This window comes from Amphiura filiformis, chromosome 2, assembly GCF_039555335.1.
Source record: "Amphiura filiformis chromosome 2, Afil_fr2py, whole genome shotgun sequence".
Classification (NCBI taxonomy): Eukaryota; Metazoa; Echinodermata; class Ophiuroidea; order Amphilepidida; family Amphiuridae; genus Amphiura; species Amphiura filiformis.
This window is the reverse complement of record NC_092629.1, coordinates 52,087,926-52,111,779: the sequence shown is the minus strand read 5'-3', so window position 1 is coordinate 52,111,779 and position 23,854 is coordinate 52,087,926. Positions and strand designations below refer to the sequence as shown.

General features: G+C 39.4%; 1 protein-coding gene across 4 annotated transcripts in view; it reads right to left on the bottom strand.

Annotated features, from left to right (window-relative positions):
• The window catches only part of LOC140146357 (acyloxyacyl hydrolase-like), a 49,769-nt gene that overhangs the window by 17,505 nt on the left and 8,410 nt on the right, over positions 1-23,854 (bottom strand). Inside the window, exons 1-10 of one of the 4 annotated variants that reach the window (XM_072168176.1) lie at positions 18,609-18,935; positions 17,688-17,783; positions 14,412-14,472; positions 13,804-13,996; positions 12,978-13,048; positions 12,361-12,421; positions 11,597-11,667; positions 10,687-10,735; positions 10,337-10,480; positions 385-454 (exon numbers count right to left, since the gene is read on the bottom strand). In XM_072168176.1, coding sequence (XP_072024277.1) covers positions 385-454; positions 10,337-10,480; positions 10,687-10,735; positions 11,597-11,667; positions 12,361-12,421; positions 12,978-13,048; positions 13,804-13,996; positions 14,412-14,472; positions 17,688-17,783; positions 18,609-18,723 — 931 coding nt within the window. In that variant the 5' untranslated portion in view covers positions 18,724-18,935. Of the gene's footprint in view, positions 1-384; positions 455-10,336; positions 10,481-10,686; positions 10,736-11,596; positions 11,668-12,360; positions 12,422-12,977; positions 13,049-13,803; positions 13,997-14,411; positions 14,473-15,481; positions 15,546-15,607; positions 15,701-17,687; positions 17,784-18,608; positions 18,936-23,854 lie in introns of those variants that run through there. The other 3 variants (XM_072168175.1, XM_072168178.1, XM_072168177.1) reach the window with 3 other exon arrangements.

The following is a 23,854-nucleotide window of genomic DNA, read 5'->3' as shown; positions in this document are numbered from 1 at the left end:
AGATAGCAAATACTCACATGTTACACTTTGCTATCTTCAGTAGATAGCAACTATTCGTATGTTACAATTTGTGATCTTCAGAAGATAGCAACTACTCACGTGTTAAAATTTGCTATCTTCAGTAGATAGCAACTACTCACATGTTAAACTTTGTTATATCACGTAGATAGCAACTACTCACATGTTACAATTTGTTATCTTCAGTAGATAGCACCTACTCACATGTTAAAATTTGTTATCTTCAGTAGATAGCAACTACTCACATGTTAAAATTTGCCATCTTGTTTTTACTCACATGTTTTGATTTAGTATCTTCACTCTCAGTAGTTAGCAACTACTCACATAGAATATTGCTATCTTGGCCTGACATGCCATGCTACTTACCTGTTGTTCCTGACAATTCTGGCCAATCAAATTCATCTTCTACCACCATTAACACATGCTTGAAGACATCCTATAATATACATAAAAATGTATACAAAATAAGAGGTCAGGATAAAAATATATAGTATTGTCTCAGCTTGTGAAGATTTTAAAATCCACCGCAGAATGTGAGACCCTTTAAAACTCGAGTGGAGATACTTAAAACTCTCCAATTGTACATTCATAATTATTCGCATAATGAAAATAATATTTTCTCTAAATTTATGTGTTAATCACACAAGAAATGCTTTTAAAACATATTTTTACCAAATATTTTGTGAATAAAAAGTGAGAACAAAAAAAATTAAAGTGGTCAATTTCTCTGGGGAAGTGCACACTCTCTGCGGATCTACAGCCTGTCTCAAAAAAAATCAAATGGCGTTTGTTCTGTTCAATTTTCTTGTTTTAATCTTGAGATATGTTAACAACAAAAGGGTAATATCACAATTGTGCCACTTTTGCTAGGGAAGAGGGTTGTACATGTAAATCAATGCTAGCTGATGTTGATGCGTCTAATGCACTTCCCGGGTTCGGAGCTTGTGCATTATTTTGTCTAATTTCTCTCCCAACAAGTAATACGCGTTCATTAACCTATACGTGTGCAATATTTATTTGTCTTGTGATGTCTTGAGTGACAACGAGAACAGTATTTACCATGATAAAATCATTGACATGCAGACGTAGTTAATTTTACAGTAGCATGTGAAATATTTATTTATCTTTTAATCTGTCTTGAGTGGAAAAAGAGAATCATTATACCTGTATCATGATAAAAACAGTAAAAACTAGATATAACTGCGGTCGCCTGCGACCGCGAGCATGCACAACCGCCAGGTATTTTAGAAGGTATTTTGTTTAACACCGGAAGTGACCCTCATAACCTTTGACCCTAAATAAAATCAATAATGTAAACGAGATCTGATTGCGTTCGCCTGCGACCGCGAGGATGCACAGCCAGCAGTGACAAATGAGTTATGACTCCGAATCTGTGAGAACCGGAAGTGATCCCTTAATTACCTTTGACCCCGCAAAAATATTACATAGTGCTTAGGATGTCATAAGGAATATTCCTGGTGAATTTTCAGCTTTATCGGAACTTATACATGGATTATGATTTTTTAAATTTATGATTGACCTTTTGACCCCTTTAATGACCTTTGACCTCAATGAAAGTAAAACCTTATATACAACGACAAAATGCATTGTTCCACTTTTAATTAAAAAATTCTACTATGTTTAGTTGTTGAGATAAAAATTCTTGAAGTTATTTAGCTAAAACAGGAAGTTACCCTTAATGACCTTTGACCCCAAAATAAAAAATACCATGCATACACCATGTAACACTAATTCATGTATGATGGGTATATTACTCTGGTTTGTTTACATTTTGAGATAAAAAAAATGTAAACTTTTTTGATAATTTTGGTTTTTGACCGGAAGTAACCCCTTAATGACCTTTGACCCCAAAACTGTAGGCATCCTAAAGACCCTAGATAATAGCGATGCATGTGTGCTAATGGCGACTCTCTGCTATGTAATTTGTAAAGACAGTGATTTTTTGAATATTTTTACAAATTTTTCAGACTTTTACCGGAAGTGACCCCTTAATGACCTTTGATTCCAATTTTGTGGTATAACTTTTAGACACTGGCTATAGATGATGCATATGTGTAAGTGACGTCACGGTGCTATGTAATATGTGGGAGGAGTAGCATTTTTAGTGAAAATCCAAGTTTTGGCCATTGACCGGAAGTGGATGACATTTGACCGGAAGTTGATCATGTGACATCTGTGGCACCACCAAACGGTTATACTGACCAAGTATGGTCAACATGCCTGAAAGCATGTGGCTACGATGGCTGATCATAGTGTTGACAGAAGAAGAAGAAGAAAGAAAGAAGAAGAACGCGGTAAAAAGAATGCACATCGCCGATGGCGGATGTGCAACAATTTTGTGTTGCTGTGTAATTGATGCATTCTTTTGATTTCACGAAGGAACTCTTGATAAACTTGACATGCTTGAGGCTATCATTGATTTACATGTACAGCCCTCTTCCAAATGCGATTTTACCCTTTCGTAGTTAACTAAACATATCTCGAGATTAAAACAAGCAAAACTAGATCTGGTTGCGGTCGCCTGCGACCGCGAGCATCACAACCGCCAGGTATTTTAGAAGGTATTTTGTTTAACACCGGAAGTGACCCCTCATAACCTTTGACCCTAAATAAAAATCAATAATGTAAACGAGATCTGATTGCGTTCGTCTGCGACCGCGAGGATGCACAGCCAGCAGTGACAAATGAGTTATGACTCCGAATCTGTGAGAACCGGAAGTGATCCCTTAATTACCTTTGATCCCGCAAAAATATTACATAGTGCTTAGGATGTCATAAGGAATATTCCTGGTGAATTTTCAGCTTTATCGGAACTTATACATGGATTATGATTTTTTTAAATTTATGATTGACCTTTTGACCCCTTTAATGACCTTTGACCTCAATGAAAATAAAACCTTATATACAACGACAAAATGCATTGTTCCACTTTTAATTAAAAAATTCTACTATGTTTAGTTGTTGAGATAAAATTCTTAAAGTTATTTAGCTAAAACAGGAAGTTACCCCTTAATGACCTTTGACCCCCAAAATAAAAAATACCATGCATACACCATGTAACACTAATTCATGTATGATGGGTATATTACTCTGGTTTGTTTACATTTTGAGATAAAAAAATTTAAACTTTTTGATAATTTTGGTTTTTGACCGGAAGTAACCCCTTAATGACCTTTGACCCCAAAACTGTAGGCATCCTAAAGACCCTAGATAATAGCGATGCATGTGTGCTAATGGCGACTCTCTGCTATGTAATTTGTAAAGACAGTGATTTTTTGAATATTTTTACAAATTTTTCAGACTTTTACCGGAAGTGACCCTTAATGACCTTTGATTCCAATTTTGTGGTATAACTTTTAGACACTGGCTATAGATGATGCATGTGTGTAAGTGACGTCACGGTGCTATGTAATATGTGGGAGGAGTAGCATTTTAGTGAAAATCCAAGTTTTGGCCATTGACCGGAAGTGGATGACATTTGACCGGAAGTTGATCATGTGACATCTGTGGCACCACCAAACGGTTATACTGACCAAGTATGGTCAACATGCCTGAAAGCATGTGGCTACGATGGCTGATCATAGTGTTGACAGAAGAAGAACAAGATCTGGCTGCGGTCGCCTGCGACCGCGAGCATGCACAACCGCCAGGTATTTTAGAAGGTATTTTGTTTAACACCGGAAGTGACCCTCATAACCTTTGACCCTAAATAAAAATCAATAATGTAAACGAGATCTGATTGCGTTCGCCTGCGACCGCGAGGATGCACAGCCAGCAGTGACAAATGAGTTATGACTCCGAATCTGTGAGAACCGGAAGTGATCCCTTAATTACCTTTGACCCCGCAAAAATATTACATAGTGCTTAGGATGTCATAAGGAATATTCCTGGTGAATTTTCAGCTTTATCGGAACTTATACATGGATTATGATTTTTTTTTTTTTTTGATTGACCTTTTGACCCCTTTAATGACCTTTGACCTCAATGAAAATAAAACCTTATATACAACGACAAAATGCATTGTTCCACTTTTAATTAAAAAATTCTACAATGATTAGTTGGTGAGATAAAAATTCTTGAAGTTATTTAGCTAAAACAGGAAGTTACCCCTTAATGACCTTTGACCCCCAAAATAAAAAATACCATGCATACACCATGTAACACTAATTCATGTATGATGGGTATATTACTCTGGTTTGTTTACATTTTGAGATAAAAAAATGTAAACTTTTTTGATAATTTTGGTTTTTGACCGGAGGTAACCCCTTAATGACCTTTGACCCCAAAACTGTAGGCATCCTAAAGACCCTAGATAATAGCGATGCATGTGTGCTAATGGCGACTCTCTGCTATGTAATTTGTAAAGACAGTGATTTTTTGAATATTTTTACAAATTTTTCAGACTTTTACCGGAAGTGACCCTTAATGACCTTTGATTCCAATTTTGTGGTATAACTTTTAGACACTGGCTATAGATGATGCATGTGTGTAAGTGACGTCACGGTGCTATGTAATATGTGGGAGGAGTAGCATTTTTAGTGAAAATCCAAGTTTTGGCCATTGACCGGAAGTGGATGACATTTGACCGGAAGTTGATCATGTGACATCTGTGGCACCACCAAACGGTTATACTGACCAAGTATGGTCAACATGCCTGAAAGCATGTGGCTACGATGGCTGATCATAGTGTTGACAGAAGAAGAAGAAGAAGAACTAGATCTGGTTACAGATCTGGACCTAGCTCGGGCCGGAAATGCCAGTCTTAACTTAAAGTTTGACCTTTGACCGGCTATTATGGACATCTCACACCATTAATGGTGCATCACTGTAGCATGTAGGGACTTTATCCGTGTTCCATAGGCTGAGATACAGCTACTTTTCCGTAATTTTAAACATTTTTTTTTGCAAATTTGACGTTTTGACCTCCTTAATGACCTTTGATTCCAATATTAAAAAAACCCCATTTACACCGAGAAAATGCATTGTTACAGTTTAAATTAAAAAATTCTACTATGTTTAGTTATGGAGATAAAAATTCTTGAAGTTATTTAGCTTAAAACCGGAAATGACGTCTAAATGACCTTTGACCAAAAAAAAATAAAAATACTGTGCATACATCGGGTAACTCTAATGCATATATGAAGTTTATGTCACTCTGGTCTGGTTACGTTTTGAGATTTAAAAAAATGAACATATTTGATGATTTTTGTGTTTTGACCGGAAGCGACCCCTTAATGACCTTTGACCCCAAAACTGTAGACACCCCAAAGATCCTGGGTAGTAGCAATGCATGTGTGCTAATGACAGCACTCTGCTATGTAATTTGTAAAAACAGTGATTTTTTGAATATTTTTAGCTCTCAGACCGGAAATGACCCCCTTAATGAACTTTGTCCCAAATTCTGTGAATAAATTATAGACACCGACCAAAGTCAAGTCACATGACCTAAGCATGTCACCATCACATGTTATTTGTGGAAGAAGAAGCATTTTAGAGTAAAAATCACATTTTTTCCTTTGTGAGCAGGTCAAAGGTCAAATGGAGTTCAATGTCATGTCACATGTGGGGACATGGTCAGTGGTGTTTGTGACCAAGTATGGTCAAAAACTGTCAAAGCATAACAGAGCTAGGGCGAAACGTGGCAAGTCACGCACGTGTTGCCAGAAAGAAAGAAAGAAGAAAGATCCGATAGCATCACAAGACCTAGCCGGTGTCCCGGCTAGGTAACTAGATCTGGTTACAGATCTGGACCTAGCCGGAGCCGGAAATGCCAGTCTTAAAGTTTATGGAAATTTCATACCATTAATGGTGCATCACTTTTGCAAGTAGGGGCTTTATCCGTCTTCCATAGGCTGAGATATAGCTACTTTTCCGTAATTTTAAACATTTTTTGCAAATTTGACGTTTTTACCTCCTTAATGACCTTTAAAAAAAAAAAAAAAAAAACCTCATATACACCACGAAAATGCATTGTTACAGTTTAAATAAAAAAGATCTATTATGCTTAGTTATGGAGATAAAAATTCTTGAAGTTATTAGCTTAAAACCGGAAATGACGTCTAAATGACCTTTGACCAACAAAATAAAAATACTGTGCACACATCGGGTAACACTAATGCATATATGAAGTTTATGCAACTCTGGTCTGGTTACGTTTTGAGATAAAAAAAATGAACAAATTTGATGATTTTTGGTTTTTGACCGGAAGCGACCCTTAATGACCTTTTGACCCCAAAACTGTAGACACCCCAAAGACCCTGGTTGGTAGCAATGCATGTGTGCTAATGACAACACTCTGCTATGTAATTTGTAAAAACAGTGATTTTTGAATATTTTTAGCTTTCAGACCGGAAATGACCCCTTAATGACCTTTGACCCAAATTCTGTGAATAATTTATAGGCACTGGATATAGCCGATGCATATGTGCAAGTGACATCATTGTAGGATGTAACATGTAGGAGAAGAAGCATTTTGAAGATATTTGATTTTATACCGGAAATGACCCTTAATGACCTTTGACCCCAAATTTGTGAATATCCTATAGACACTGGATATAGCCGATGCATATGTGCAAGTGACGTCATTGTAGGATGTAACATGTATGAGAAGAAGCATTTTGAAATTTGTTGCCAGAAGAAAGAAAGAACTAGATCTGGCTACAGATCTGGACCTAGCCGGGGCCGGAAATGCCAGTCTTAAAGTTTGACCTTTGACCGGCTATTATGGACATCTCACACCATTACTGGTGCATCACTGTAGCATGTAGGGGCTTTATCCGTCTTCCATAGGCTGAGATACAGCTACTTTTCCGTAATTGTAAACATTTTTTTGCAAATTTGACGTTTTGACCTCCTTAATGACCTTTGACCCCAATATAAAAAAAACCTCATATACACCGAGAAAATGCATTGTTACAGTTTAAATTTTAAAAATCTACTATGCTTAGTTATGGAGATAAAAATTCTTGAAGTTATTTAGCTTCAAACCGGAAATGACGTCTAAATGACCTTTGACCAAAATAATAAAAATACCGTGCATACATCAAGTAACACTAATGCATATATGAAGTTTATGTCACTCTGGTCTGGTTACGTTTTGAGATTAAAAAAAATGAACATATTTGACGATTTTTGGTTTTTGACCGGAAGTGACCCCTTAATGACCTTTGACCCCAAAACTGTAGACACCCCAAAGACCCTAGTTAGTAGCAATGCATGTGTGCTAATGACAACACTATGCGATGTATTTTGTAAAAACAGTGATTTTTGAATATTTTCAGCTTTCAGACCGGAAATGACACCTTTAATGACCTTTGACCCCTTATCTGTGAACACCCTATAGACACCGACTAAAGTCAAGTCACATGTCCTAAGCATGTCACCATCACATGTAATTTGTGGAAGAAGAAGCATTTTGAAGATATATGGTTTTATACCGGAAATGACCCCTTAATGACCTTTGACCCCAAATCTGTGAACACCCTATAGACACTGGATATAGCCGATGCATATGTGCAAGTGACGTCATTGTAGGATGTAACATGTAAGAGAAGAAGCATTTTGAAATTTGTTGCCAGAAGAAGAAAGAAGAAGAAAGATCCGATAGCATCACAAGACCTAGCCGGTGTCCCGGCTAGGTAAAGAAAGAAGAACTAGATCTGGTTACAGATCTGGACCTAGCCGGGGCCGGAAATGCCAGTCTTAACTTAAAGTTTGACCTTTGACCGGCTATTATGGACATCTCGCACCATTAATGGTGCATCACTGTAACATGTAGGGCTTTATCCGTCTTCCATAGGCTGAGATACAGCTACTTTTCCGTAATTTTAATTTTTTTTTGCAAATTTGACGTTTTGACCTCCTTAATGACCTTTGACCCCAATATAAAAAAAACCTCATATACACCGGGAAAATGTATTGTTACAGTTTAAATTTTAAAATCTACTATGCTTAGTTATGGAGATAAAAATTCTTGAAGTTATTTAGCTTAAAACCGGAAATGACGTCTAAATGACCTTTGACCAAAAAAATAAAAATACCGTGCATACATCGGGTAACACTAATGCATATATGAAGTTTATATCACTCTGGTCTGGTTCCGTTTTAAGATAAAAAAAAAATGAACATATTTGATGATTTTTGGTTTTTGACCGGAAGCGACCCTTAATGACCTTTGACCCCAAAACTGTAGACACCCCAAAGACCCTGGTTGGTAGCAATGCATGTGTGCTAACGACAACACTCTGCTATGTAATTTGTAAAAACAGTGATTTTTTGAATATTTTTAGCTTTCAGACCGGAAATGACCCCCTTAATGACCTTTGACCCAAAATCGGAGAATAACTTTTGTGTACCTGTAATAGCCGATGCATATGTGTAAGTGACATCATCGTACTATGTAATTTGTGGCAGAAGAAGCATTTTGAAGATATTTGCTTTTATACCGGAAATGACCCCTTAATGACCTTTGACCCCAAATTTGTGAATATCCTATAGACACTGGATATAGCCGGTGCATATGTGCAAGTGACGTCATTGTAGGATGTAACATGTAGGAGAAGAAGCATTTTGAAATCTGTTGCCAGAAGAAGAAAGAAGAAGAAAGATCCGATAGCATCACAAGACCTAGCCGGTGTCCCGGCTAGGTAAGAAAGATCCGATAGCATCACAAGACCTAGCCGGTGTCCCGGCTAGGTAAGAAAGAAGAAGAACGCGGTAAAAAGAATGCACATCGCCGATGGCGGATGTGCAAGAAGAAGAACGAGATCTGATTGCGTTCGCCTGCGACCGCGAGCATGCACAGCCAGCAGTGACAAATGAATCTGTGAGAACCGGAAGTGATCCCTGAATTACCTTTGACCCCGCAAAAATATTACATAGTGCTTAGGATGTCATAAGGAATATTCCTGGTGAATTTCAGCTTAATCGGAACTTAAACATGGATTATGATTTTTTTTTAAATTTATGATTGACCTTTTGACCCCCTTAATGACCTTTGAACTCAATGAAAAAAAACCCTTATGTACAACGACAAAATGCATTGTTCCAATTTTAATTTAAAAATTCTACTATGTTTAGTTGTCGAGATAAAAATTCTTGAAGTTATTTTGGTTTTTGACCGGAAGTGACCCCTTATTGACCTTTGATCCCAATTCTGTGAACAACTTTTAGACACTGGGCATAGATGATGCATGTGTGCAAGTGACGTCACGGTGCTATGTAATATGTGGAAGGAGAAGCATTTTTAGTGAAAATCCCAGTTTTAGCCATTGACCGGAAGTGGATGACATTTGACCGGAAGTTGATCATGTGACATCTGTGGCACCACCAAACAGTTCTACTGACCAAGTATGGTCAACATGCCTGAAAGCATGTGGCTACGATGGCTGATTATGATGTTGACAGAAGAAAGAAAGAAAGAAGAACGCGGTAAAAACAATGCACAGCGCCGATGGCGGCTGTGCAAAGAAAGAAGAACGCGGTAAAAAGAATGCACATCGCCGATGGCGGATGTGCAACAATTGAACAGAACAAACGGTATTTGAGAGCTAAGACTCCGTCCTTGACGTTGATGCAAGCATCATGTCACAGCGGTAATTTCTAACTGCCAAAGAGGGCGCTTTTCACTTGCACAACTTTTTTGAGACAGGCTGTATGTATGAGGATCACTAAAATCACTATGTCCAAACACAAAATGCACTATTCCAGTTGAAATCGATTTAGAAGACATGACTGCAATATCAAATGGAATCACCCATTCACTAGGTACCCAATTTGAAATTCACACTCCCTGTGTACAGATTCAGCCCATGGACTTCTATAGGGGATGTTGAATATCAACTGGAATAGCCCAACTCGAATCAGGTCTTACATGTAAACATTCACTAGTGGTTGAAATTTGTTGTATGTTTTGCAAATAGCATTTCTCAGTGTTTTTTTTCTGAAAACAATATTGTTTTAGAAAATTTAGTTAGGACTGAGGAGCATGTGTAGGCCTACCCACCGCTGATAATTTTGATGCCGTCATCCACTCTGCATGATGGAAGTATGCTGGAATTTAAACATCCGACCACACCCACCTAACCCCCCCCCCCCCACCCCTAGAATGCATGTGTGCAGGAATGTAACAAGCACTCCACCTCAAGCCCCTTCACCAGCCCAATTCAATAAATACTCACCACTAATAATTTATAGGCTGTCATCCACCCTGCATGAATATGAAAGTGTGGTGGAATGTAACAAGCCCTCCCCCACCCCCACAACCCATCCCCCCTCATCGCTAGTCTTATCCACTCACCGCTGATAATTTTGATGCCGTCATCCACTCTCCAGGAATGTGGAAGTGTGCTCCGGCAGAATCACTGAGCAGTAACACACCGCGATGGTCACTGTTTGCGCAGTAATCTTCTTCAAAAGTCTTCCCTGTCGCAGGATTTACTCCCTGTGCAAAACAAAATTTGATAATTCATAGCAATAATGCACCTTTCTGCTAAATTCTGAAAGCCTGTAACCAAGAACACACCATGTTGTGACCAAATTTGCACTGCACACTTAATGACCTGTCAAGGGTGTGCATTGACGTTGTGCAGAGCTGATTCAAAAACAATTTTAAAAAAAACATTGTTTCGTTTTTTGGCTAATACTCACATATATTCCATTACAATCGGAATCTGTTTCTTCATCATTGTTTTTAGGTCTGTACGGTGGGAATGAGAAAATAATGAAACATTTGAAAACATGTATGTCAAACCCCATTGCTTTGTACGAGTACATCCCCAGATAATGCAGTTTATACCCACAACATTTACCTACGTCAACTCCCCAAACATAGCTCTGCAATCTGGTTAGTATAGTATGTATGTTCACTGGCGAGGCATGTCTTGAATATGTATTACAAACGACCAAAAGCAATTTAATTAATAAGCTGAAACCCAAAATAATCCATTTTTATGTCTGCTCGTGCGGTGGAGCAGGGAAGATGGTAGCACTTAGCTTACATTTTTCTGGCAATACAGGGGCTTCTGAATTGAAATTTCAACATATCTGAGGGAGTCTTACTCAAATTGGGCTAAAGAACTGTAGCACAATCCCTATTGGGGGTCTTCAGAACTGTCAGGGAGCCTGAAAAAGGTACACTTGGATACTGCACGTCCCCATACCACTGCCACTTTTTCATGCTAGTACCCTTCACTGGATTTTCCTCCTATTTTTATGTGAGTCCCCCACCCCCGATTCTCCTCCTTTGCATACAACCAGATGAACACCATTCTCCTTTCCACTAAATTTGGTATAGTATCAGGATCTGTTCTCAATATCCCACAATGCAACACAATTATCAGCATCTAAATGAAAACCAAGACCAAACAATGGGCTATTCCAGTTGAACTCCATACACCGCCTATGGAAAACATAAATCTCCCCCACATGGAGTGTGAATTTCAAATGGGGTTACCTGAATGGGTACTCCATTTGAAATCTACACCCCCTGTGTGGGAGATTAGGTCATGTCTTGCATAGGGGGTGTATGGATTTCAACTGGAATAGCCCAATGGCTCACCTTCTTCCAGGGTAAACAGTTTTATCAAAGTCATCACAATCTTTGCCTCGCCAATGGGATCCACGTAGAGTCTAAAAAACGAAAGGAAATTTAAATTCTCTGTACGAAATATAATTACTGTATAACCACTCGGATACAAATCCCCCCCTCCTCCCAAGATGGGCGTTTTCACTCTAAAAAACGGTGTGGGCTTACAACTGGGGAGGGGTTCAGACTAGCACTTAAATAAAATTTTTAAAAAATGAAACTTTCTTATTTGCATAACATCCGTGCTCAATGTACAGAATGTACCGGTAATTTCTACTTATGTTTGACCTATGGAATATCAATTTTTAACTGATTTTTATTTTATAATTATTTCTTAATTCTAATTTATAATTATTTCTTAAATATGAGAGCAAAGCATTGATTTAAGAACTTGGCTTACTACTGGGCTTATAGCTGAATATACCCTTGTTTCCACAATGTTGTTAAAAATAGAGGTGGGCTTAACCAGGGGAAGGGGGGATGTACAGCGAAATACCATGCCCTTCTTTTTTGCAACCCATCAGTATATCAATTTTTAACAGAAAGCACCCAAAATGACCCAAATTGGACTTCAACTGGAATATCCTATTGCACCCACTCATACCCATAGCAAAGTAATAGCCCATTGTCACTGCCTATAACATTTTGGGGATGTTGAAGAAACACATAATTCAGATATTTGGAGCATTTCTAAAATAAAACAAATCACACACAAGAAATATATCTCATTTTCCTACCTCTGTGATTCCAAATTTATCTTGGTCTATGTCCGATACAGCCGTATGATTGTTGATATGTCTGTATGGAGAAGTAACAAATATGTGTTATTAGTAAATAAAGTCTAGATAGTTGGTACCATTAGTAAGAACATAACAAAATAAAGCAAAACAACAAAGACATACCATAAAATGGGGGTGACTCTGGACAGTGGGGTGACTTTGGACAAGCATATTGAACAGGGTTGCTCAATTTAAATCTATAATTTATTTTCTAAAAATCATTGATTTAAATTTAAATAAATGATTTTTTGGAAAAATAATTGTGATTTATATCAAGCAACCCTGTCCAAAGTCACCCCACTTTACGGTAGTAAACAAAAATAAATGTAGGCCACAGTACAGTAGGTATAGGGGAGACAAAACAAGTAGCATCTGGTGGGAGGCGCCAATGGCACCCCCCCACATCCTCGAGAAGCATTGCCCCTCTCTTGCCTTCGCCTATGGAATGCTGGCTGCCCTGATATTTAAGAGTTTTAGGGGTTTATTGGTACTTTTTAGCCCATTTTTGACACAAAAACACCACCGTGTCTTACGGATACAGGTGGACAGACTTTTCGAGTGAGGTCTGTACTTACCCCTCCAACCATTCACATAATCCCTTCAGTCCCGGCAGAGAGTCACAGATATCTGATTTCAGACCAACACCCTGTATGTAGAAAACATATCGGGAAACAAATAATGTGCTTGATTAGTAGGACTTTATTATGTTGAAAAGGAGTTTTCAAATGTGTTGAAAAAAATGCACATGATGATTTGATTTTCATCATCTGACCAACCCTAATTTTGAAAACTGAAGAAAAGTTTTATTTTTGTTTTACTGTACAAAAGAATAGGCATACTGATACTAATTTTGGAAATTCTATTTTTTATGTCAAAATGTTGAATTTTTTTAAACAGTTTTGAATTCGCACTTGTAAATTATTCTGAAACATGAACACTTATAATTTTTTAGGCTATTTGTTAAGCTATAATTAGGCTTATACTTGTTTTGGCTAAAACCTTTAAAAATATTAAAAAATAAAACCTGGGAGGGGACATAGGCCTAATGGACAATCAAACATTTTGTTTTGCCCTGACTCACCATGCCACACACATTCTCCTTTAATTCCTGACAGCCACCCACATAGATCTAGCCCAGGGGGACAAAGGGGGCAGCTGCAGCCCTTCCTGTGATAAGTCTTGCCCCCCCGATGCAGGCCGTCCTGATATTTTAAGATTTATATGCCTTTTTGCCTGACTTTAGTGTTTTATTAGCCCATTTTTTGCCATTCCCACTTACCCCTCTTCCCACCCCTCCCTCCCCCTCGGAGAAAGTCCTGGTTATGCCAATGGTGCCCGGGAGAAAGATCTAGAAATCTATGAGTAATAATGTTACAACCAGTGCTGGTCTTCCATACTTACTTTCCCCATCATAATCTGTTTGGTTTGCTTGCTGATTTCTTTGGATTGATATAAACTCTTAAGGACAGCCCGTATTCCACCTGACCGTATCTGTTGTTGGTTAGGGTAGAGAAGACATGCTTGTTGTCCGGGGTCTACATAGCAAAGTGTGAGGGCATGGCATGCTACATCTGCATTGTATTTCTCCAGGATTCTGAATGAATGAAAACAAGAAACAAAAAAAGAGATCAAAAATACTTAAAAAGTTGTGCATATGAAATATAAACATAACAACGTCAAGTTTTTACACTGTTAGAATTGCTGGATAACACTTCAACTTGTTTATTTCTGTACTTTACGCATTAAAGTATAGGAGGTGCTGTGTACGATTAGCACTATAATATTATGTTTAAAGTTATTTTTCGTAGGGGGACCCGACCAAAAAGATTAAAAAGTGGCTGAAAAGAACAAAAAATGTAATGATATTGAAAACTGAATTTTGATAATGTAACGACTTCAGGCTCGTTTATATAGCTTGATTACATCATGCGCCCCCGGATGGGTCTTTTTTCAGATTCTTGGTGTATACCAAACTAATAATACATAGTCTATCTATACATGCAACTTACAAATCTAACAGAATAGGTGTGGCAAAGTCTAGGAATCCTTTACACGCTGTCTGAAACTGATCTGTATGCAAAGAACAAGACGAGTCAAATAGCAATGAGGGCAATTCTCATGATACTCAAGTTTTTTCAGATCCTAACTACCCCTTAACTAAAATAATAAAACAAACATAACGAGGGACCATAAGCCTGCTGGACCAATTCAGACAAACATGTGTGCTGACCACAGTATAATGGACGACAAACAATTATATATACAAATCTCGCTGAAATAAAGCGAATACCACAAAACTGTGGCACATCTCTGTACAACTTCAACAACATAGAACCCCCACCCACCACCCCCAAATTACCATTAACCTAAGGATAGAAAATTGCCAAAATTTCCCAGATGTGTACGTACGTCCTCACAATCTTGTCAATGCATCTACTGCGGATTCATTGTTCATTTCAGCCACCTGGTCAACCAATGACAAGATGATTGTACGACCTATATCCCCGTATACCCCACACCTATTACTAACCTAGTAGATATCCACACAATCTTGTCAATGCATCTACTGCTGATTCATTGTTCATTTCTTCAGCTACCTGGTCAACCAATGTGATGGTGCAACCTATATCCCTGTATAGACGAATCCAATTTCACGCATTCCTGCTCCTGAATGGCAGCCATTAACCGCGACGGGTACCCAACCTAAAATGTGGGATGATGCGGCTTTGAAGGGTATTATAAACTGCATTCTATCACCCGTGTAACACGTAGACAGAAGAATGATGACAGTTTACAACACAAAAGAATCTAACATCGAATTTTAAGCGGGTTTAATCCACCCAATTGGGTACTCACAACACCTGTTTGGTGCATGTGGGTATCCAAATATGGCCGACCACATCCTGACCATGACTTGGCTCGCTGGATTCGTCTATACCCAAACCTATTACTAACCTTGTAGATATCCACACAACCTTGACAATGCATCTACTGCAGATTCATTGTTCATTTCAGCCACCTGGTCATCCAATGTGATGGTGCAACCTACATCCCCGTATACCCCAAACCCACTACTAACCTGGTAGATATCCACACAATCTTGTCAATGCATCTACTGTAGATTCATTGTTCATTTCAGCCACCTGGTCAATGATAGGATGATGGTGCAACCTATATCCCTGTATACCCCACACCTATTACTAACCTGGTAGATATCCACACAATCTTGTCAATGCATCTACTGCTAATTCATTGTTCATTTCAGCTACCTGGTCAACCAATGACAAGATGATGGTGCATCCTATATCCCTGTATACCCCACACCTATTAATAACCTGGTAGATATCCACACAATCTTGTCAATGCATCTACTGCATATTCATTGTTCATTTCAGCCACCTGGTCAACCAATGACCAGATGATGGTGCAACCTATATCCCTGTATACCCCACACCTATTACTAACCTGGTAGATATCCACACAATCTTGTCAATGCATCTACTGCTAATTCATTGTTCATTTCAGCTACCTGGTCAACCAATGACAAGATGATGGTGCAACCTATATCCCTGTATACCCCACACCTATTACTAACCTGGTAGATATCCACACAATCTTGTCAATGCATCTACTGCATATTCATTGTTCATTTCAGCTACCTGGTCAACCAATGACAAGATGATGGTGCAACCTATATCCCTGTATACCCCACACCTATTACTAACCTGGTAGATATCCACACAATCTTGTCAATGCATCTACTGCATATTCATTGTTCATTTCAGCTAGCTGGTCAACCAATGACAAGATGGTGGTGCAACCTATATCCCTGTATACCCCACACCTATTACTAACCTGGTAGATATCCACACAATCTTGTCAATGCATCTACTGCATATTCATTGTTCATTTCAGCTACCTGGTCAACCAATGACAAGGTGATGGTGCAACCTATATCCCTGTATACCCCACACCTATTACTAACCTGGTAGATATCCACACAATCTTGTCAATGCATCTACTGCATATTCATTGTTCATTTCAGCCACCTGGTCAACCAATGACAAGATGATGGTGCAACCTATATCCCTGTATACCCCACACCTATTACTAACCTGGTAGATATCCACACAATCTTGTCAATGCATCTACTGCTAATTCATTGTTCATTTCAGCTACCTGGTCAACCAATGACAAGATGGTGGTGCAACCTATATCCCTGTATACCCCACACCTATTACTAACCTGGTAGATATCCACACAATCTTGTCAATGCATCTACTGCATATTCATTGTTCATTTCAGCTACCTGGTCAACCAATGACAAGATGGTGGTGCAACCTATATCCCTGTATACCCCACACCTATTACTAACCTGGTAGATATCCACACAATCTTGTCAATGTATCTACTGCTGATTCATTGTTCATTTCAGCTAGCTGGTCAACCAATGACAAGATGGTGGTGCAACCTATATCCCCGTATACCCCACACCTATTACTAACCTGGTAGATATCCACACAATCTTGTCAATGCATCTACTGCATATTCATTGTTCATTTCAGCTACCTGGTCAACCAATGACAAGATGATGGTGCATCCTATATCCCTGTATACCCCACACCTATTACTAACCTGGTAGATATCCACACAATCTTGTCAATGTATCTACTGCTGATTCATTGTTCATTTCAGCTAGCTGGTCAACCAATGACAAGATGGTGGTGCAACCTATATACCTGTATACCCCACACCTATTACTAACCTGGTAGATATCCACACAATCTTGTCAATGCATCTACTGCAGATTCATTGTTCATTTCAGCTACCTGGTCAACCAATTACAAGATGATGGTGCATCCTATATCCCTGTATACCCCACACCTATTACTAACCTGGTAGATATCCACACAATCTTGTCAATGTATCTACTGCTGATTCATTGTTCATTTCAGCTACCTGGTCAACCAATGACAAGATGATGGTGCAACCTATATCCCTGTATACCCCACACCTATTACTAACCTGGTAGATATCCACACAATCTTGTCAATGTATCTACTGCTGATTCATTGTTCATTTCAGCTACCTGGTCAACCAATGACAAGATGGTGGTGCAACCTATATCCCTGTATACCCCACACCTATTACTAACCTGGTAGATATCCACACAATCTTGTCAATGCATCCACTGCTGATTCATTGTTCATTTCAGCTACCTGGTCAACCAAGGACAAGATGATTGTGCAACCTATATCCCTGTTTACCCCACACCTATTACTAACCTGGTAGATATCCACACAATCTTGTCAATGCATCTACTGCTGATTCATTGTTCATTTCAGCTACCTGGTCCACCAATGATAAGATGATGGTGCAACCTAAATGGACGAAAAGAGAAGTTAAGTTCAGTTTATGTCTTATGCTGGGTGGGGGAGGGGTATATAGGATACTTCATTTTTTTAAATTTTTACACTGGTGGTAAGGGGGTTGAACATTTATTTTGTTCGGGATGTGGTACATGGTTTTTGAGGTTTGAATGCTTTGTTTTGTTTTTGTTTTGTTTTTATTGTTTTTGTTTGTCTGTTTGTTTGTTTGGTTGTTTTATGAGATGGGGTGGGGGTTAGGAAACCAAATTATCCAGGGGATTGAACCCCTCCCATTCCTGCAAAAACCATATTGCTGCATCATAAAGAACAAAGCAATGAGTCTAAACAATCTACCCCCACACATATCACAAACCCACACCCACATATCCACATGCATGTTACACATGCAAACCTTCATATACCCCAAACATAAAGGGCATACCAGGACTAACAAGCCACTTCCCATACCCCCACGCACATCACAAACCCACCCCCACATATCCATATGCATACCCCTCAAACACCCCCAAACGACAAACATGTTGCCTACCAGCATATTGTCTTAACACCATTGACATCCCATTCACCCCGCCCCATATGTCCTCCCATGTACATAACAAACCGGCCATATGCATGTTCATGGGCGTCAATTCTGGAGGGGTGGGTGGTTGGATTTGGGCAGGGAGCCGGAGACGTGTCCCCCACCCCAAGCCTTTGACCCATTTTTATGTTCATATGTCAGCCACTTTTTATTCAGCCCCCCCCCCCACCCCTTTAAGATGGGTTGACGCTAATAACGCATGATATAACAGTACACACCCCCTAATGAATTCCTACCTGCACATGTAGTACCACCATTGACATCAGCAGTTGATGGTACCGGGAACTGAGCGACCAACAAACAAACCAATAACCCTACCGATCCTATGGGCAACAGAAGCTTTCTTTCCATATTCGACAATTAAAAAAGGTCTGCACACCTAAAACGGTATTTCAATTCAAGTTTGCTCGGCAAGACTGTTTTTCTGCACGTGTGGATTTTCTGCATCAGTTGTTCCCCATCGAGTGCACAAACCACTAAAGCTACACAGATATAAGTTACATTTGGACTTTTCCCAACTATCACATGATTGTAGTTTGTTTGTAAATTGTTTGATACCATTTTGATAGATCCCAACGAACTTTATGCACAGCGATTTCCAAAAGAAATAACACAATGCCCTGTGTAAATATACCCTTTGACTCTATCAATCCAAGATATAGTAGACTTGCTAAGGGGTGAAAATAGGGTGAACGCTGCATTTTTTAGTACAAAGGTCCCACTTGGTATGGATGCTCCTTGGGGCAAGAGGAAAAGATTCGTCCAAAGAGACACTCTGTATCTATGCATAAAACCCCCTAATTAGCATAAATTATGCAAATTAGTACCCAAAATATGGTATTCTCTACCTTTTGGACCATTTCGGCTATAGACATGTGTAAACATTTGGAATTGATTTAATTTAGGGTAAAAAGTTCATTTTTGGGATTGTTTTGGGAATCCGTGGCCATTTGGACCCCCAAATCCAAGATGGCCGCTGTCCGCAATCTTTAAAATTGGCGTTTTTACAACTTTTGAACCGTTTGAGCTACAAACTTAAGTGGCATATCAATCTGTACTAATTTTGGCTGGAAAACTCATTTCTGGCACTGTTTATGTGATAGTAGGTAATTTGAAAAGGGTACAAGGGTTTTTAAATGTGAATTTCATGGTACCTGTCATTGTAGAAGGATGAACATCAAAGGTATGTTTAATATACCTTTATTTTTAGCACCATTGAGGACACGTGTATAATGCATGTTTGATTTTTTGAATTACTATTTTCAGTCCACTCTATTGATAGCAGCAAGCGTCATTTTAATTAAAATGACCAGTGTGGATACACATATGACTGGAATTTGTTTTATTTCTCAGTCGGTCAGAGATGAATCAATTACGGATCATCTGTAAAATTATGTTGGCAACCTAAAAAATAGAAAATTAGAAAATTAGAAAATTTTAGGAAAGAAAGTGGTTCACTGGACGTCACAATTTACCGGAAACCTACACACACCGAAAAATATCTTCACTTCAACTCTCATCATCCGATCTCTCATAAACTTAGTGTCATAAGAACTCTCACTCACAGAGCTAATACCGCTGTCACCGATCCCGAAGAAAGTGAAAAGGAGATTGAACATATCAAGGGTGCGCTTGAAATTGTGGGTACCGCCAGTGGGCTTTTGACCTTTCCACCAGTCGAAATAAACCCCCCTCTCAAAATTTCAACCCTCCGGAACCAACATCTGACCTCCCTCAACCAAATTGAAAAACGCTGTGGCTGCATATACCAGATAAACTGCACCGAATGCACAAAATCTTACATCGGACAGTCTGGAAGACAACTGGGACAGAGACTTCTTTAAAAAGAACATTAGTCCACTGCCCCCAGCAGGACACCATCTGCCGTGTCTGAACACAGTACAGATACTGATCACCAAATTGACTGGGATAATGTCAAGGTTTTGAATCGTGAAGACAGAGAATACCCCCGTCTGGTGCGGGAGGCCCTTCAAATCAGAAAACACACTTCAGCACTCAACCGTGATCAAGGACTTGAGCTCCCTTCATTATATAATGCCCTAATCCGATCAATAAAAAGGACATCAAAGGTCGAGAGCAGGACATTCAACTCCATCAGTTCATCATTGGAGTCCTCCTGATGAGGATGTGTGTTGTACACATCGAAATATTGAGGTAACTATCTCAATATATGTTGTGTTGAATGACAGTTTAAATCTAACTTGCCTAAAAATTAGAAGCTTGTTACACAAATATATCGGATATCTACGAGTATGACGATTTGCTCAACTTTGTACTATGAATCGGGCAAGCAAGAAGAAATGCTGAGAGGATTACATACCAAAACATCCCAGTGAAAACAAGCCGAATGAGCTTCCTTCACGATATAATGCCCTAATCTGATCAACAGAAAGAACATCAAAGGTCGAGAGCAGGACATTCAACTCCATCGGTTCATCACTGATCGGATCCCTCCTGATGTAGATGTGTGTTGTACATATCGATATATTTGTGTTGAATGACAGTTTAAATCTGCTCTGCTTCTTTATCTACCAACCAAATGAGCATACACGGTGATATCAGGCGAATGAGCTCTGGTTTGTGAATCCCAAGGGACAACAACTGGAAATAAGGACTCTTCTGAAACAAGGTGCTTCTTTTGTTGGGAGTCTGGAGACAAAAAGGACTTTAGAAAATCTTCTTTTTTGGCACAAGCAATCAAGATTCTGTGAAGAGATATTCTGGATAAAAAACAGATGTTTTCAGACGTTTTCTCAAATTCCTCAGAAGCAGACTTTGTTGTTCTAACATTGAAATCTTTCCTAATTGGAAATGTTATCGCTAGCACAAACCAATATGTACACTTCTGTATGCAAATAACCAGCGAATCCCAGAATGTGCCACGTCATCTGCATCAACGACAGGCTCCATTGTCTCTTATAACACGTATAATGGCTATGAAGGTGCACATGAAAACGGGTAAGGAGAATCTTGTTGACATGCTGGCAGAAAGAAGACTGAAACCAGAAGTCTGTTTCGGGTTGGGAAAGGCTTGACCCCACTCTTCCAAGGGTTGACGAGCGGCAGCACCTGGCAAGTCAGGAGCAACGCCAGTAGCAGTAGTTTGCCTCAACTCAACATTATTATTGGGTATATGTTTCCTCATCAGAATGAACAGCTGTGCTTGATACTTGGTGCACATATCTAGTCCTGCAGATGTGAAATGCACAAATGAAGGACTGTGCTCTCCCACTGTTTATTCATAGCTGTGGTCCACCCACTGCACTTCAACCTGTAGCGACTACCTCCATGACCTGTGCAAGTGTGCATGGCCCCAAGCAAGACAAGGTACTTTAATAACTTCAGTAATGTCTGTATTTGAAACTTTCCACCGCAAACGCTTGCAAGTGTGTACAGTAGCTGATCAGCTACCACGACGGGTGTCTGTCCTGGACTGCGGTACTCAATGGTGTATTTGATGGTAAACATATAGTGAAGCATATTGTAATGGGACTGTTTGCTGACTCTGTCAGCAGTGGGAGCATAGCCCTTTGAAATGAATGAGGGAGGACCTGGATGAATGCTCTGCGTTGTAGGCAGCCCAAGAAGTCCAGTCGTCACTAGTCAGCTGAGTTTCCAAGTGATCATCTACATAATTCAACCGCTGATAGCCTTGGAGGACCTGCTGCAGTGATCTGGACAGTGCCGCCGACAAGGGGGGGATAGGGGGTTCGTTACCCCCGGGCCCGGGGACCTAGGAGGCCCGTAAAATATAAAAACATACATTATTGGGTCCATAAAATCAAAGAAAAGACACCTCAAGTGGATGGCTGTTGATGTCATTCAGTGATGGAACATGAACAATTTCATCCTTAGGCAAAGATACATCCACTGGGAGTGGTCGCTCAGTCTTTTGGCATATGCTGACGCCAGTCCACTGCAAAACAGACTGAGCTGACGCAGTTGTTGATTGGGGATCATAATCATTGTTGTCCTTCCGCCAGTCGTGAAGACTCCTTTGGTGGTTTCAATAACTACAACATCTTCCCATTTCCAATGAGTAATGAGTTGGCAACATCAATGCTCAGCCTCATTCTGCTGGCATGCCAACAAGATTCTCCTTTATACCTGTCATCATAATGTACCTTTATTGCCATCATAAGAGATAATGTGGCCTTTCACCCAGATAATGTGGTACACTCTGGGGATTTGGTGATCGTTTATACCGTTGAACATCGGGTGGTTTGAGCCAGTGATAGCACAAGCTTATCTGAAGAAGCAGGATGTATATTGACATCAATGCAAGGGCCATCTAACAGAATAATGTTGGAACAAGAGAGTCTGCTTCTGAGGTATTTGAGAAAAAGTTTGAAAACATCTGCTTGACTGAGATCTTCATTAAACACCAGATCCCAACAAACAGACGACATTTGTGTTTCCTTGATAGATTTTTGTCAATTTAGCCGAGGTCAAAGCAGTGCCAGATGCTGGATGGTCCACAATGTATATAAATCAAGAAGTTTCTTGAAACCTTGGGCTTTTATCATTTTGCCAGCGCGGCTTTCACCATAGGTATGCTTTCACTAACTATATCTCTCTCTCTAAGGTCACATTGCATACACGTATGCAGGTGTGGTTCGTATGAGAGTATGCCATCGAATGCGGTCAGCGGCAGCCCTGGTAGCCTCAGTGATGCTCAGGCCTGTGATAATTTTGATGTATATCTGCCTTTCTATAAAGACTGCTAAAGGCATCCAATGTGGGATTCATAAACCATACTGAGCTATATAAATCAAGAAGTTTCTTGAAACCTTGGGGTTTTATCATTTTGGCAGCGCGGCTTTCACCATCGGTATGCTTTCACTAACTATATCTGCCTTTCTATAAAGACTGCTAAAGGCATGCAATGTGGGATTCATAAACCATGCCACAGCTCATTCACCTTGTTTTCACCGGGCTGTTTCGGTGTGTACTCCTCTCAGCCTTTATTAGTCTTGCCTGATTCACCATGTTCACCTTCTGTTGGTTGACAGCGCTTCTGCAATAGCTCTACTTCTACACTGCTCGCACCACCACCACAACCAGAGATACCATCTACTATAGCTATATACTACAAAGCTTGGCAAATCACCATGCTCACTGAGATCTGAGATATTTTTCTGCCGATTTGTGTAACAAGGTTTTATTTGTTTTAGGTTGGCCACATAACTTTACCGATGTGGGATCTATAATTGGTTCATCTCTGACCAACTGACAAATAAAACACATATTTCAGTCACATCATATCCATCCATACTGGCCATTTTACATCAAATAACGCTTGTTGCAATCAATAGAATGACCTGAAAATAGTAGTAAAACTGCGTAAAAACATGCATTATAAAGTGTATCCTCAATGGTGATTAAAATTAAGGTATACATATTCATAAGTAAGTTTGATATTCATCCTTCTACCATATTGCCAATGAAAGGTACCTCGAAT